We start from the raw sequence: 16562 nt of genomic DNA on the forward strand, positions 1-16562 counted from the left end.
CATTGGGAAGGACGTGACTGCATGCGTCATGCGTTCCCGCTAACTCGCGTGAACCCTGAGGTGAAGGGGGGCCAAGGCCTTCTCAATGCTGCTCGCAGCTTTAATTTTGTTTGTTTCTGTCAAAACATGCACCCCACTCTGTTTGTCTGTGCTATTATATTCATGCATCGCACTGCGCGAAAGCATGTGCAATATCCATCCATCCATTTTCTACCGCTTATTCCCTTCGGGATTGCAGGGGGGTAATATATTAAATGCAAATACAGCATATATATTTTTAGTATAATGCAGTGCAATTTTACATCACTGCTACGACCAGAATAATAAACATGGTAGATTGATTGCCAGTTCCAGTTAAACTTAGGCATTATCTTCTTTTTGTTACAACTTCTAAATTTGATCTAATTAGAAGTTTGTAGTGTAAAAATGTGTTCCTGTTTGTAAGTAACCCACTGACCAGGAGACATAGGAATGGGTGGGAAAAAAGACACACAAAAAAAAACTGAGAAGGAAAGATGGAGTCATAGGCTAGAAATAATTTGCAGTGAGTAACTTGCGTGACAACAGTAAGCAAGGCAAAGTTAATCATTGTATAGACCAACAGCATCCAGTCAGGTTGTGCTTGTTCCTGAGGAGGTTAGTCTTTGAAAACCACCCAACTATATGAGAGCACACTCAAGGATTGAGGAAGCAGAACATTTAAATACCATGCACTGTTAATTGTCTTAATTTGTTTTTCTCAATGTGCACTGTGTATTATTATTATGACATGCACTGAATGAAGACGGACACTTCCAGGGTGTATAGCTGCTCTTGCAATACTTATGCTTGTGCCAGAGGCCAGGCTATTTATCCAACAGTTTATAGTGTTTTGTACATACTGAGTGGGACAGGCATGACATTTTCAACAGAAACTGAAGCCAAGTAAGCAGGGAATATTTGACCAGCCCAGCCAAGCCACTAGTCAGACGACAGACTGTACTACATATATGTGGAAGTTGACACCGGCTGATTCCAGAGGATTTATTACCAAAAAATGGTGGTTCCCCCCACCCCCCGGTCCGCAGTTACAAAAAGTTTGGGGACCACTGCTGTACATGACAAGCTCTGATTTATTTTTTAATTTCAGTCATTGGTTGCATCAACAAAAAACACAAACGTGAAAGCAAAAAAAAGAAAGAAAGCGAAACACTTGTGGATTTAATTATTTAGATCTAGATTATTTAGATTACAGTATCTGTATTTTCCGCACTATAAGGCGCACCGGATTATAAGGCGCACATTCAATGAATTGCATATTTCAAAACTTTGTTCATATATAAGGCGCACCGGATTATAAGGCGCACCTATGCATCCATTAGATGGAGCTGCGCTAAAGGGAATGTCAACAAAACAGACAGATAGGTCAGTCAAACTTTATTAATAGATTACAAACCAGCGTTCTGACAACTCTGTTCACTCCCAAAATGAATAAACAGTTGATTTACTCGTGTTACGGTAAATCAAACGTTAGTGCAATCACAATATAGTAACACTCGAAATAGTGCAGAACAATAACAATATATCAATAACTCAACGTTGCTCAAAGGTTAATGTCACACAACACAACACACAAAATAAACATGTAAAGCTCACTTTATGACGTTATTCCTCATCCACAAATCCCTCGAATTCTTCTTCTTCAGTGTCCGAATTAAACAGTTGGGCGGATACGGCATCCAAAATGATGCTCTGTCTCGTCGAAGTCGTCATTAATCGAGTTAGTGTCGCTGCTGTTGCCTAGCAGTTCAGTGACAATTCCTGCCTTCCTGAAAGTTCGGACCACAGTTGAGACTGATATATCAGCCCAGGCATTTACGATCCACTGGCAGATAGTGGCGTATGTCGTCCGGCGCTGTCTCCCTGTCTTGGTGAACGTGTGTTCGCCTTCTGTCATCCGTGTTCTATTGCGTGACTGATCGCCTTGAGTTTAAACTCTGCGTCGTAAGCGTGTCTCTTAATAGGAGCCATTTTGGTGTCTTTACATAAACACACAAATGGAAATGAAACGTCATATATCCCAGCATGTACCGCGCGCTTCTTCTTCTTCTACGGGGGCGGCTGCTTACAATAGAAGAAGAACTTCTTCTTCTACGGGGGAAAATGAAGTTGGCGGCTGCTTACCGAGAAGAAAAAGCGCTTCTTCTTCTACGGGGAAAAAGAAGTTGGCGGCTGTTTACCGTAGTTGTGAGACCTAAACTTTCTGAAAATGAAGTTTAGGTTTGCTGTGGCTCAATATTGGTCCATATATAAGGCGCACCAGATTATAAGGCGCACTGTCAGCTTTTGAGAAAATTTGAGGTTTTTAGGTGCGCCTTATAGTGCGGAAAATACGGTATTTAGCCTCATAACAGAGCGGATGTGTCAGGCAAGTTTTTCTCTGCCTTTTCAGGCATATTTATATGTCAAATTTGGGTTGAAATCCAACTTTTATGTCTATAGGTTCATGCAATGTTGGAGGTCCGACTGCATAATAGCCATATTTGCATGTGTGCAAATTGGAGAACAATAGATCATAGGTCACCCTGGCAGAGTTTAGCTTTGTCTGCTTTATTTCAATACTGTCCTGAGGAAGGGACTGAAAAATGACAAAATCTATATTTGTTGGTCATTAGTTAGAATATGTTTAACTTGTTTATATTTACCTGTCTCAATACAATTATTGTGTTTGGCTGTTGAATAACGGCTTTTCAAGCCTCACTGCTATTTTTAACATATCTTGTCCAATATTAAGCAAATTATGTTACAGTTTAGTAACACTGACAGGTCAGTCAGTGTGTGTAGTTGTGTACCACCTGCGAGTACACTGTGGAGATCCTGCAATGAACCACTCATTTATTTACTCAAAGTAGGCTGCTGATGCGCCATCGAACAGTGCTTTTGTTAACTTCTAGAATACTCTCCATGCGCCACAGGGCCGCTCTTTGTGTGCCAGCCTCTTCCACAACATTCTGCCTTAGTGATTTTTGCATTGCAAATATGACAGAGATCGCTGATTTTATTTATTAGGTTTTTTTGCTTGTGTTTGATATTGTGTGCCATACTATGAGGAGAGATGTTTCAGAGAGACTGCACTACTTACAAAGTCTGCCATGATTAGTGGTATCAAACACAGAACACACTCTTGATGCTGTTGTTGACTGATATAGCGTATATTACTTTCATTGCGACCAGGAAAGTAGTTCTAGTAATGCTAATGTTATCATGAATGTTTATGTTACAACATTATATACATACTTTTAACATGTGTATAAAACATTGATGGAGTTTTTAAAATGTTTTTAGAGGGCTGTTTAGGGAAAATAGGTCAATCCCCATTACCTGTATGGTTAGCAGCCTCCTGGTAGCAGTTTTTCACTATTTAGAATGCACAGAAAATAGAAAGACGTGAATGATGGGCAAAATTGTGCCTCCTGTAAACTTTGGTGGACAAAATATATGGTTTTGTTTTTAAAGTAAATCGATACAAAGTGACTTGAATCTCAATGACGTAATAATCCAAATTACAATTGTTTGTCTGTGCTCTAAGACTGTTCTTGTTAGGTTTTGCAATGAAGGAGGTTATGTTTCATCTCTGGGGACATAATTTGTTACTAACATAACTCAGACGTTTTGGATGAATTGCAATGAAAGAGATTAGATTATGATTCTGAGTAATGTATGGGTAAAAATGTATATTAAATATCAAAGTTTGATTTTAATCCAGAATCTGGTGCTGATCCAAATTAGGATGGTGATTGCTTAGCATGTATTAGGGATGTAACGATGAACAGTATTAATGATAACCGTGGTAAAACTCTCGACGGTTAGTTTTATCGTTTTAAATTAAAAACTTAAAAAACCTGTGATTGATAGCCGCACTTTGATAAACACTCTGATGGCCTTGCTTGCTATCTTAAATATATTTGGAGGAATATGACAAGGAGGTGTGTTTACACTGCGTTTAAGGACCGCTGAACAGAGTAGAACGCAACAACGCCCGGCAGAACACTCATCAGTGATGCATAAGAAACACAAAACATGCAAAATAGTGGTCTTTCCAGCAGTGTGTCTATTTATTTTAGTTATTTAAAAAAAATCTAAAGATTTCATTATGTGTAAAGTACTCTTTGAGCACATTGAGCAGTATTGTGATAACAAATTATAACCGTAATCATTTTGGTTACAATAACCGTGATATGAAATTTTCATATTGTATCATTCTTAGTTTGTATGTATATATTGTATGTTTGTTATGAGTATAACTACTAAAATTGGCTAAAGATCTGGATCCAACTGTCTGGTCATGGTACATTTCCAGGGCAACAAAAGTAAAAAGCAAAAAGTTCAGGTGTGTCAACATTGACAAAACACATCCCTTTTGTGAAAAATCCACTGTAACATGCATGTCAGGTCAGTAGTAGTGGACAATTTCATTCCCCCAACTCCTTTTAAATGAAATACTTCATGCATGCACCAAATGGTTGTCATCGCCGATGGCTTATTCGCGGAGATGAGAACAATAAAAAGTAATGTAAGGACACAGTAACAGTGTTGTAAATTTCCATTATGCTGTACAGAAGCATTTCAAGCACACAGAAAATAAGTCATTTTCACTGTTAAATTGCTGTTAAGCGTAAACCAACACTGTTTTTTTCTAATTGCAGCGAATAATATTTTGTAAACGACCTACTATCGTGATAAGGACAATGACAAATTGATTCACTTTAGATCTTTAGATTTCTAAAGCCTTTGTGTAAACATATTTTTGTATTATTATATTGTATGTACTGTATCCGACATTTTATTGGCTTAAGTGTAGCAGCATTTTTTTGTTTTTTAAAGGCCTTCAAAAGACTTACCGGTAAGTAGAATTGATGTTTTGTTTGTGGGTACAAAAGCAACCAATGTGGTATATCTACTATATTATGTACACTTCAGCAATTGTACAATGTATACACATATATTGACAAGTGAGAAACCAAAGAGAAGAAAGAATGTAACTTGAGACTAAAGGAGACTTGACCCAAAAGGATGTATGAGGAAAATTGAGAGCGACAGATGGCAGGCAGTAGATTAGTCGTGTCTTGTTGTTCTATACTTGTGAGCATCAGTTGAGCACTCAACTCAGTCCAGCTACACACTCCCACTCTTGTTTTAATGCTTTGTGTTCACCCAAACAAAACCACATGTCTTTACATCCTAAAATAACTAGAATTGGTTTTATTTATTGTGCTGTCCCATTTCAAACCTTTTCTCTTCAGATTGCTGTGTTACATCCAAGTTGGTCTTCTGCCAACAGTCATGATCGCTTTCTGTCACCTGACTTTTGATGAGGAAATGCTTGATTCCTATTGCCAGGAAGGAAGTGTTGAGTAAAAATTCTGGAATGTGTCTCTGATTTTTTTCCCCTTTGACTTCATCATTGGAGTCTTACTGGCTGATGGAGGTAGCAGGTGCTCAGTGTGGAAGCCGTTGATACAACCAAGGCGTTTGGAGTCACATTTGGATAACTTCATCAATTTTTAATGCTAAAATAATATATACGTAGTTTGTACTGAAAAACTTTATTTCCAAGCAAGCTGTGTTTGCTGTATGTGATTAGTTGAGTACTTACTTAAAATACATTGCTGCATGTGTTTATTGTTAGTCTATTTTCTCATAATGTTTTCATTATGCAGACTTGTTGTGTTGAGATGGTGTTATTGTGGACAAAGTATTATGATTTTTATTGTAAGCTATTTTGTAGTTCATATATTACATAATTTCCATGATGTTTTGAGAACATTATTTAAGACTGTTTACAATTAATGGTTGTCACTGTTAAATACGATGCAATACGCAATTGCTTCTGTGATGCTGGTTGACCTTTGAATTGTTCAGATTTTATAAAAAAAAAATTCCATGACAGATGTTGGAAAATAGAAATATTTTGTTCCAGGATCAAAACTGTCGACATCATGAAACCTTTATGAACTATGTTGTCAATGTTTTAAGTGATATTCTCAACCTGGGGTGTAACGCCACCCACAATCATCGTTTGATTCTTGGTTTTAATATCACAATTGAGTTTATTTTCAGTAAAGTAAGTGAACAAAAAGCAAATTATAAAACTTCTTAGCTTTTGTTAAAACAGCTTTAATATTTTAACATAACAAACTGCAAACTGTTGGCAAGTAAATTTTAAGAAGACAAAACAAAACCTAACAAAATAACTAAATCTCCTGAACAACGTTATGCTTTCCTGTTTTCTTTTCCCTTCGTGCTACCATATTAGACGAAAACTATTACACCACCATTCTTAAAAGAGTCATATTATGATGCTTTTTTTCTACATTGTTACCAAGTTTATGTGATCTATTGTTAAACTGGAGAGTGTAACATTTATTGGTGATTTTAATCTCAATTTTGATAACTCCTCTTGCCCTTTGGAAGCTGAGCTGGTATCTCTTATGGACTCCTTTCACTTTGTACATGATATGTCGGGTTCTACTCAGACAAAAGGTAATACTTTTGTTTTGGTCTTTTCTTTTGGAGTAAAAATTGACCAATCAAGTATTGAAGATGTTCAAATAAGCGACCACTATTGTTTTTGATTTAATCTGTTGTTCACACTGGCACAGACTACTTCCAATGTGAAGAAACAGACTTGCATTCTAAATGAATCTGCAATCAGTGGGTTTTATGCCTCTTTTTACTCAACTACCTTTGCTAGCTGTGATGATGTTGACACATTTATGGCAACTTTCAATCACCATTGTCTGACTTTTTGGAACACAGTAGCACCAGTTAAAAACGCTCTTGGCTCTCGTAAAAAATGTTGTCCATGGATGAATTACGCCATTTTTAGCTATAGGAAAAGCTGTCAGAAAGTGGAACGTTTGTGGAAAGCCACAAAATTAGAAGTACATAGACTCCGTTTTAAAGAAATGATTATGGAGCTAAATTTAAATGATAAAACGTGCTTGCTCAGCTTTCTTTTGACATCTTGTTTTGCACAATAGGATAAACACTAAAGTCTGATTTGACAATATTGAAAATCTTGTTGCACTCCTTCCCGTGTGTCTGTGTACACTCAGGATGACTAATAGGTTTTTGAACTTCTTTGTAAACAAAGTGCTACACATTACAGCCAGTATCCGTCATCTCTTGGATAGCTTGTGCACTACATCAGCCCCTGTGTGCTCATGGTCTTCCTTCACTCCTGTCAGCCTACAGGATATTCAGGTTTTAGTGGGCAAGATGAAACCCACATGAAGCCCTTAATTTGGATGTTGTTCCTACTCCACTCCTCTTAAATGTTTTTGATGTTTGTTTTGATGTTGTCGGTCCTTAGGTGGTAAAATTGATAAATCAAATCAAATCAACTTTATTTATAAAGCACATTTAAAATTTACCACAGGGGTAGCCAAAGTGCTGTACAATGGGTAGACCAATTGAGACCAACTGAGCCCTTTAATTTCTGTCTGGCTCAGTCCTCAGCTTTTTTAAACATGCTGGGGTGAATTCCATTTCTAAAAAGCCTTATCTTGATCGGGTGGAGCCTATAAATTACCAGCCTATATCAAAGCTTCCATTCATGTCAAAAATCATGGAAAAAGTGGTAGCTGAGCAGCTAATCTCATTTTTGGAACAGCAAGATTTTTATGATAAATATCAATCTGGCCATACATCGATCCACTCCACCGAAACTGCTCCTCCGAAAGTTTCTGGCGACGTGATGATGGCTGCTAACTTTGGTTGCTGCTCAGTTTTGGTTTTATTCGATTTGACATCTGCCTTTGATACTGTGGTTAACAGTATACTGATTAATCGACTCAAATCTAAGATCGAGTTTTCTGGGGCTGTACTCCTGTGGTTTACTTCTTATATATATAGAAGACTGTTTAATGTTGGTTTTAATTATGTAATGTCCAATGTGTCCAACCTGTCATTTGGAGTTGCCCAGGGCTCTGTTCTGGGACCTATTATATTTTTGTTTTATCTGATGCCTATTGGTCAGGTTGATCTGTGGTTTTGAAAATGTTTTTTACTATCATGCCTATGCAAATTATATTTAACTGTATTGCTCTTTCAATGATTCAGAGTTTCACTTTTTATCAGAGTTCTTCAGAAAAATTCTAACAAAACAGAAACTGTAATCATTACTCCTGATAAAAAAAAGACCCCCCCTAATCAAGAACTCACTTGGTGCTCTGGCTGCATATATTAAAACCTGCCTCAGAAATTTTGGGGTTGTTTTTGATCAGTCAATGTCTTTGGAGGGTCACTGTAGTCAACTGATCAAAAACTCTTATCACCTGAGAAATATCTCTCAAATGAGAAATTTGTTGTCAAAATCGGATCTCGAAAATTATCATTAACACGTTTATCTCGCCTCGCATTGACTATTGTAATTCTGTTTTGACTTGTTTTAACATTTTAACAAGCAACTCTAAGTAGACGTCAGACTGTACAGCAGGGGTGCTCATTACGTCGATCGCGAGCTACAGGTCGATCACGAGCTACAGGTCGATCGCGGAGAGTGTGTCAGTCGATCGCCAGCCAGGCATTAAAAAAATATTCCTAAAAACGAGCGATCATAAATCTTCACTATGACGTTACTTTCGTCACTTGATTGACATTCACGGCACCCGAGGGTCTTCTGAGATGACGCTGGCTCATTATTAGGAAAAAATTACTGACAGGAAGGCGAGGCGAAGTTGGTAGAGTGGCTGTGCCAGCAATCGGAGTGTTGCTGGTTACTTGGGTTCAATTCCCACCTTCTACCTTCCTAGTCACGTCCGTTGTGTCCTTGGGCAAGACACTTCACCCTTTGCCTCTGATGGCTGCTGGTAGCGCCTTGCATGGCAGCTCCCGCCATCAGTGTGTGAATGTGTGTGTGAATGGGTAAATGTGGAAATACTGTCAAAGCGCTTTGAGTACCTTGAAGGTAGAAAAGCGCTATACAAGTACAACCCATTTATCATTTATTTATTTATAAATACTTTTTATTTCAACAGACTCTGGCGCGGTACCTGTCGACAAAACTCCAAAGACCGACTGCACAGTTGCACAATAAAAGCTCTGCTTCATCCTGCCTGCGCTAACAAAATAAGAGTCTCAGAAAGCTGGTGTGCACAAGCTAGCAAGCTACGGAGTATGCCGCCAATGTATTTCTTGTAAAGTGTATACAAAGGAGTACGGAAGCTGGACAAATAAGATGCCAAAAACCAACCACTTTCATGTGGTATTGGACAGAAAGGAGGACTTTTTTTCTCCTCCATTTGAAAATGCGGACGTTATCTGCACCACTGTCTGATTCCTATCAATGCAAGTCATCATAATCAGGTAATACACCAACTTATATTCTTGTCTTCATGAAAGAAAGGAATCTATATGTGTTAAACATGCTTGCATTATCTTTAAACACCTTTAACTTGTTAACAATATTAACTATATGTGTTAAACATGCTTGTATTATCTTTAAACACCTTTAACTTTTTAACAATATTAACTATGTGTTAAACATGCTTGTATTATCATTAAACACCTTTAACTTGTTAACAATATTAACTATATGTGTTAAACATGTTTGTATTATCTTTAAACACCTTTAAGTTATTAACAATAACTATATGTGTTAAACATGCTTGTATTATCATTAAACACCTTTAACTTGTTAACAATATTAACTATATGTGTTAAACATGCTTGCATTATCTTTAAACACCTTTAACTTGTTAGCAATATTAACTATACAGTATGTGTTAAACATGCTTGTATTATCTTTAAACACCTTTAACTTGTTAACAATATTAACTATATGTGTTAAACATGCTTGCATTATCTTTAAACACCTTTGACTTTTTAACAATATTAACTATATGTATTAAACATTCTTGTATTATCATTAAACAGCTTTAATTTATTAACTATATGTGTTAAACATGCTTGCATTATCATTAAACACCTTTAACTTGTTAACAAAAACATATATTTCATAAATAAGTAAATATAAATTATATATATGAATGAGGTAGATCCCCGCGACTTGATCAATTGAAAAGTAGCTCGCCTGCAGAAAAAGTGTGAGCACCCCTGCTGTACAGAATGCGGCTGCCAGACCCAGAAAAGCCCACATTACCCTCATTCTATAAATTCTTCATTGGCTTCCAGTCAAATTTCGCATTGAGTAGAAAATTTTAGTCCTCACTTTGTGTGGGGCCTCCAGTATATTGCTGATTTGTTGTGCCTCTACTCTTTAGGGGGCAGCCTTTGGTCTTCAGACTAAGGTCTCCCAAAGATCCCGAAAACTTATTTTAAAACCCGGGGAGACCTGTAATTACAGGCTGTAGCCCCCTGTGAGCTTGACTTTATTGACTTTTTTTAAAAACAATTGAAGACTTTGCTTTTCAGAAAAGCTTTTAGTTAATGGACTTTTTGTTTTTTAAATGTATCCTTTTTATGATGTTGCCCTTGTTTAAATGTAATTGTTGTTTTAATTCACGTATGTTTTGTACAGCCCTTTGTGATTTTTATCTTTGAAAATCGCTTTATAAATAACATTGACTTATTACATTAAAACATGTAATGGCGGTGCTTTGTCAAAATGTTCATTGATTTTGTTTTACAGACAATCTTCAGGCAGCTTTCTGACTATCAGAATGCCCCGTTTTGTGGGTGTCCTTATTTACGTGCCAAAGCCATGTTGTAGTTTTTAGCGCTACCATATATTACAATACAGATATACTGTATTGTAAGTTACAACTATACGCTACTTTTTATAAAAAATGGAAACAGAGGAGGCAGCACGGTGGCAGAGGGGTTAGTGCGTCTGCCTCACAATACGAAGGTCCTGAGTAGTCGTGAGTTCAATCCCGGCCTCGGGATCTTTCTGTGTGGAGTTTGCATGTTCTCCCCGTGACTGCGTGGGTTCCCTCCGGGTACTCCGGCTTCCTCCCACCTCCAAAGACATGCACCTGGGGATAGGTTGATTGGCAACACTAAAATTGGCCCTAGTGTGTGAATGTGAGTGTGAATGTTGTCTGTCTATCTGTATTGGCCCTGCAATGAGGTGGCGACTTGTCCAGGGTGTACCCCGCCTTCCGCCCGATTGTAGCTTGAAATAGGCTCCAGCGACCCCGAAAGGATTAAGCGGTAGAAAATGAATGGATGGATGGAAACAGAGGAGCATGCATGTAAATGTACAAGCCAGTCTGCCCCACAACAATAGGATAGAGAAAAAGAAGGAAATGATTGACTACAACTGAATAAGAATGGCAGACTCGCACAAAGCTCTTCAGGCAAACCTCTACGATATATTGAGATATCCGCTGACGTAGCTAAGCCAAAATACGTCACTAAAATCTCAAATTCCAAACAACTCATTTATAGCAAGTTTAGAAAAAGGCAAGATTGTCATGCCTCCACGGTTTGATTTTAAATTTTCAGGACTTATGCGGATCCCAAATACACAAAAACACGGACGAACAGGTAAGAAAAGTTGGATTTTGCAGAATAGGACCCCTATAACTAAGGCTTGGCAGTGTACAATTTTTGGGACATTTTTCCAGAAAATGGTTGTCAAATTTCCAATCGTATTATTACCTCATAGTGTTTGACTTGAGGCTTATTTTAGACTTTCTAGCTAGTAGCGATCACCATCAGCAGTTTACTTGTGTAACAGAGCCCAGACAGTGGGGCTGTGCCAATGTATGTTGGTAGACCTCACTCCCTGATGGCTTAAGAGTTTGCGCTCGACATCGAGTTACCAACTTAGGCTTTTAACTCGATGCCTTGCGCTCTCACACTTATTCAGAGCACCTAGACTTGAGCTCAGGGTGGGACTGCATGGGCTGTACTAGGCGGGTTACACTTGCTCACTTTGCTTGTATTGGCTATTGACTCATTTTAAACCCATTCATGTTATGTTCATACAAAGCATTCATACCAAGAATGTTGCATAAGCTTGATTATCAGTCCGTGCATGGTACTCAAAGTATTCAGTGGCCTCATAAGAGTGATGTTCCTGAAAAAAATACACAAATGGCAATTTAACTTTTAACCTGTCAGTCGTGACTGATGAGGACCTGCTTGACCGTGTTCAGCTTATTTCAGCCATGTACATGTACAGAAAATGTATGCCATCTCTTGGGTACCAATTAAGACAGACTATGAACAGTGTTGGAGCCACCAGCTGTGTGCTTTAAAAGGTTTGGGATGTGGCCAGAGAAGCCCTGCCTAAGGGGAACAGGAGAAGCCCTGTTAGACTCTGCTGACTGACCAAAACCTTCCTCCTGTTTCCTGCCTGCCTGCCTCGCTTGCTCGCTTTGCCAGCACTGTGCTGTGCTGTCCTTGTTGCAGTGCTGACTGATGACTGGGCCTGCCCCTGTGTGTTTTGCAGATGGCTGCAAGCAGTAGCTGAAGACACCACCTGGAGTTCAACCCCTCGCTTGGTCCCCACCACATACAAGTATGAATGGTAAGATGTTTTCTTGTTGGTATGAATTCTGTGTATGTGTGACACATGATCGATGATAATAAGTTATCCCTTTTTGTGCAGGACAAAAGTCACAATATTCAGTTGCAGGACTAAAACAGCAACAACTGTTCATGTTTTGGGTTTTGTACACTGTGTTACTTCAAGTAAAATTTTGGCGCTTCTTTGTCATTACAACAAAATTAATATCCGCAAGGTCTGCATGCCAAACACAACTCGATCACGAAGACAAGCTTTGGGAATTTCTCTTGTCTCTGATGTTTGTGTCCCATCTCCCTTTGGGGCCAAGTGTGTCGCCTGTTTGCTTTGCTCATACTGAGGTTATGCTCCGTACAGTAATTATCACCAGTGTGGCTTGATTTTTTAACAAGACTTGCTGCAACTGATTGAAGAAATTAGCTTAATATGTCTAATACATAAACATTTAAAGAACGACAGAAGAACAAACAAATCATCTGGTGATGACAGTTTTGCAATACTTAGAATAGAAATGTACAGAGCAGTTAAGAAGACATACAAATACAATAATAAAAAAGAATCAGTAAAAAAAAACACTTGTTAATAACAACATCAATAGTAGTGATTTAAAAACAATAATTGACAAACAAAATTAATTTCAATTATAGAAACAATATGTATCATCATTATTATTTTTATCGCTTATTTTTGAATTGTTCAGATTTTATAAAAAAAAATTCCATGACAGATGTTGGAAAATATAAATATCTGGTTCCAGGATCAAAACTGTCGACATCATGAAACCTTTATGAACTATATTGTCAATGTTTTAAGTGATATTCTCAACCTGGGGTGTAACGCCACCCAAAATCATCAATTGAGTTTATTTTCAGTACAGTAAGTGAACAAAATGCAAAATATAAAACTTCTTAGCTTTTGTTAAAACAGCTTTAATATTTTAACATAACAAACTGCAAACTGTTGGCAAGTAAATTTTAAGAAGACAAACAAAACAAAACCTAACAAAATAACAAAATCTCCTGAACAACGTCGGCATTATGCTTTCCTGTTTTCCCTTCGTGCTACCCTTGTCATTGTCCGTTTATGTATTTCACTGGAAAAACAAAGTGGTCATATGACTTAAGTGAAGGAAAAGGGTTTTCTAGCGATAGTATTTACTGTACTTGTTCTTGTACTGTACTAAACAAAATTAATTTCAATTATAGAAACAATATGTATCATCATTATTATTTTTATCGCTTATTTCCATCACCATCACAGCCATTAATAAAAATTAAAAAAATCATAACAGTCACAGTGGCTTGCACTTGCATTGTATCTCATAAGCTTGACAATCACATTGAAGCCATTATTCATCACAAAGAAGAAAAAGTCATATTTTAGGTTCATTTAATAGTTGAAACGAATACCATATATATACGTAATAGATCCCATATTTCAATATATCACTCATTACTATCTAATTTAAATGTTTTTTTTCTACTGATATCTGTATGATATCAACATCATCCATTTTTTCTAAAAAAAATTTGTTAAGATGGAAACTAATATGATTACAATAACTGTGTGTGTAAGTCTGACTGACTCACTTATTCACATGTGTATGTTACAGGTGGTGTCAGTGTGTGGGCTGTCACTCCAGAGGAGAGGGTCAAGCATGACCAGATGTTTGACACCCTCTACCCATCATTGGGTTATGTTTCAGGTACATACAATACTGCACATCCATATTCGAGAGACCTCCTGCCAACTCCGGTTTTATCATCATGTATTACCTCAGCTTGTTTGATAAGACTGTCGTGCAGCACTTTTCTTCTATATATTTGTTGGCTTCTGCATCCAATAGCCATGATTTTTTTCCATCTAACTTTAGGTGAGCAGGCAAGGAAGTTTTTCCTCCAGTCAGGACTGCCTGCTTCAGTCCTGGCTGAGATATGGTGAGAAATACACTCTCTTTTGCCTACGCACGTCCGCTGACTCTGGAACTATTCTTCGCGGACAACTTTGTCCCCTCACTCCTGTCACTCCTTAGGGCTCTGGCTGACCTGAACAAAGATGGGAAGATGGACAGGTTGGAGTTTTCCATTGCAATGAAGCTCGTAAAGCTCAAACTCCAAGGAACGCCGCTTCCATCAGCGCTGCCCATTATCATGAAGCAGCCTCCTGTGCCTGCTCCAAACCTCAGTGCTCCCAAGCTCACCTATGGTACTTTCCATAGGTTACACTCGAACTCTGAACCATGTAGTTGTATCAATTAATCCGCCATATGTTTATATTTTAGGGATGGGATCTTTGCCTCACATGTCCATGATGTCTAGTAAGAACCCTGCCATGTTGATACCTATCGCAATGGCAACCCCAGGACTAACCCCTATAATTCCAACAGCACCAGGCCAGAGTCCACTAATTGGCTCCACACCTGCCAGGTCCCTGATGACCACTCTCCCAAACGGCACTATGGGACTACTCCAGCCAATACCAACTGGCGCTTTGGCTACTGGTACTGTACATACTATTCATTCATTTAGGAATTTATTTACCTAAACCACAAATAAATTAAGTGTAGCTGTTATTTAAGACATTTTAAAACTCATTATAAACCATATAATAACTGTTATTTTTTTAAATTTCAATAATGGTTTGTAGTGCATGAGAAAGTCTGTTAACAACTTTTAATAACAAGCACAGTATATTGCACAACACCAAGGCTACACACCCAAATTTACAATAGCAGTAGAAGCAAACGTATCAGACGGCATGAATACAGCTATTGAGTGAAACATGCATACCAAAAGCTGAGTAATGTAACCAACATTTTAGCTGCTGGATGCCGGCCACTCATGATCCCTCCACTACAGCTACTTTACAGCTACTTTAATCACAAACCCTGATTATCTGCTTTTATAGACCACACACTAGTGGACTATAAAGAGACTTGCCAGAAAATTGATTAGAGATTTTATGGTAGTTTACAATACAACAAAATCATTCATTTATGACTCTGGTTTGTTTTTGTCATAAAAGTAAGTATGTAGAAGTCAAGAACCTTCTGTTCCATTTGAACTTGATTCCTGATAAATGGGCAAAAAAGTCCACATCCCACTGCAAACTTTTTGCTCCAGTTCTTTGTGTAATATCCAGGTGTTGTAATGCCTTTGTTAATATAGTTTATATCTTAACAATGGTTCTAGAATTTAACTAAATGCGTGTTTTTAGGTCTACCTTCATCTACATCCCCCTATGCTTCTATACTTGAATCCAGGTAGCGTATGTACACACACAAAAACATACAATTAATACTATACCTATATTGAGTTGAAGCTGATGAGGACTCACTGAGCCCAAGTATATTGCTGCAATTAACATTATGTGTTTTCTCTTCTCTTGTGTGTGTGCGTGTGCCTGTGTGCGTGTTGCAGCTCAACATTGCCACCCTCCTTATTGACCTCCCAAATTGCATTTGGAGACTGGGGTGTGCCACACACCACCAGACTCAAATACAGGCAACAGTTCAACAGCTTGGACACACTGATGACTGGATACCTCACTGGTATGATGTATGTGTGTCCGTGTGCGCACTTGCAGTGTGTTTAGGTCATACAAAACCCAAATATGCTTGGCATGCAGGCGTGGATTTTCATGAACGGGCGGATTTCATCACAGTTCCCTCCCTCTCATTTTCCCTTTTTTGTAATTTCAATTGTGTCAAGCCTTTGGCTAACTCTAAGCAAAATGCGTGTGTGGGCGCGTGCACATACGAGTGTGTGTCCTCGCGAGCCTTGTCAGACCTGTTTTCCTGAAATAGCCTTGCTATAATGAGTTAGAGAATAGGCACAGACACATAAGCTCAACTTTCAGGGCAGTCATTATTACTCTGACTAAAATGCAGCTACCTTATATACGGTATCCAATAAAGTGAATGCAAGTCCCTTCTTGTCACTTTTACAGCAGATAAATTAGACTCAACAGCAGATAAATTAGACTCAACAGTTGAACAGTTGTCTGTCCGCTGCCTCAGATTTTCTTTTGTATGCAGTTTTATTTAAGCGCAGAACAATTTGTAACACTTGAGATCTCAGTTTTG

The 16562-nt window shown here is 38.0% G+C and overlaps 1 protein-coding gene across 3 annotated transcripts in view; it reads left to right on the top strand.

Moving 5' to 3' along the window:
- itsn2b (intersectin 2b) overlaps window positions 1-16562 on the top strand; it is a 64441-nt gene that overhangs the window by 5178 nt on the left and 42701 nt on the right. For 2 of the 3 annotated variants that reach the window (XM_062025909.1, XM_062025908.1), the window contains exons 2-9: window positions 12404-12481; window positions 14091-14183; window positions 14352-14415; window positions 14511-14692; window positions 14760-14795; window positions 14865-14978; window positions 15695-15740; window positions 15898-16028. In XM_062025909.1, coding sequence (XP_061881893.1) covers window positions 12475-12481; window positions 14091-14183; window positions 14352-14415; window positions 14511-14692; window positions 14760-14795; window positions 14865-14978; window positions 15695-15740; window positions 15898-16028 — 673 coding nt within the window. In that variant the 5' untranslated portion in view covers window positions 12404-12474. The remainder of the gene's footprint in view (window positions 1-12403; window positions 12482-14090; window positions 14184-14351; window positions 14416-14510; window positions 14693-14759; window positions 14796-14864; window positions 14979-15694; window positions 15741-15897; window positions 16029-16562) is intronic. The other variant, XM_062025911.1, reaches the window with a different exon arrangement.

Source organism: Entelurus aequoreus, linkage group LG02 (assembly GCF_033978785.1).
Source record: "Entelurus aequoreus isolate RoL-2023_Sb linkage group LG02, RoL_Eaeq_v1.1, whole genome shotgun sequence".
Taxonomy (NCBI): domain Eukaryota; kingdom Metazoa; phylum Chordata; class Actinopteri; order Syngnathiformes; family Syngnathidae; genus Entelurus; species Entelurus aequoreus.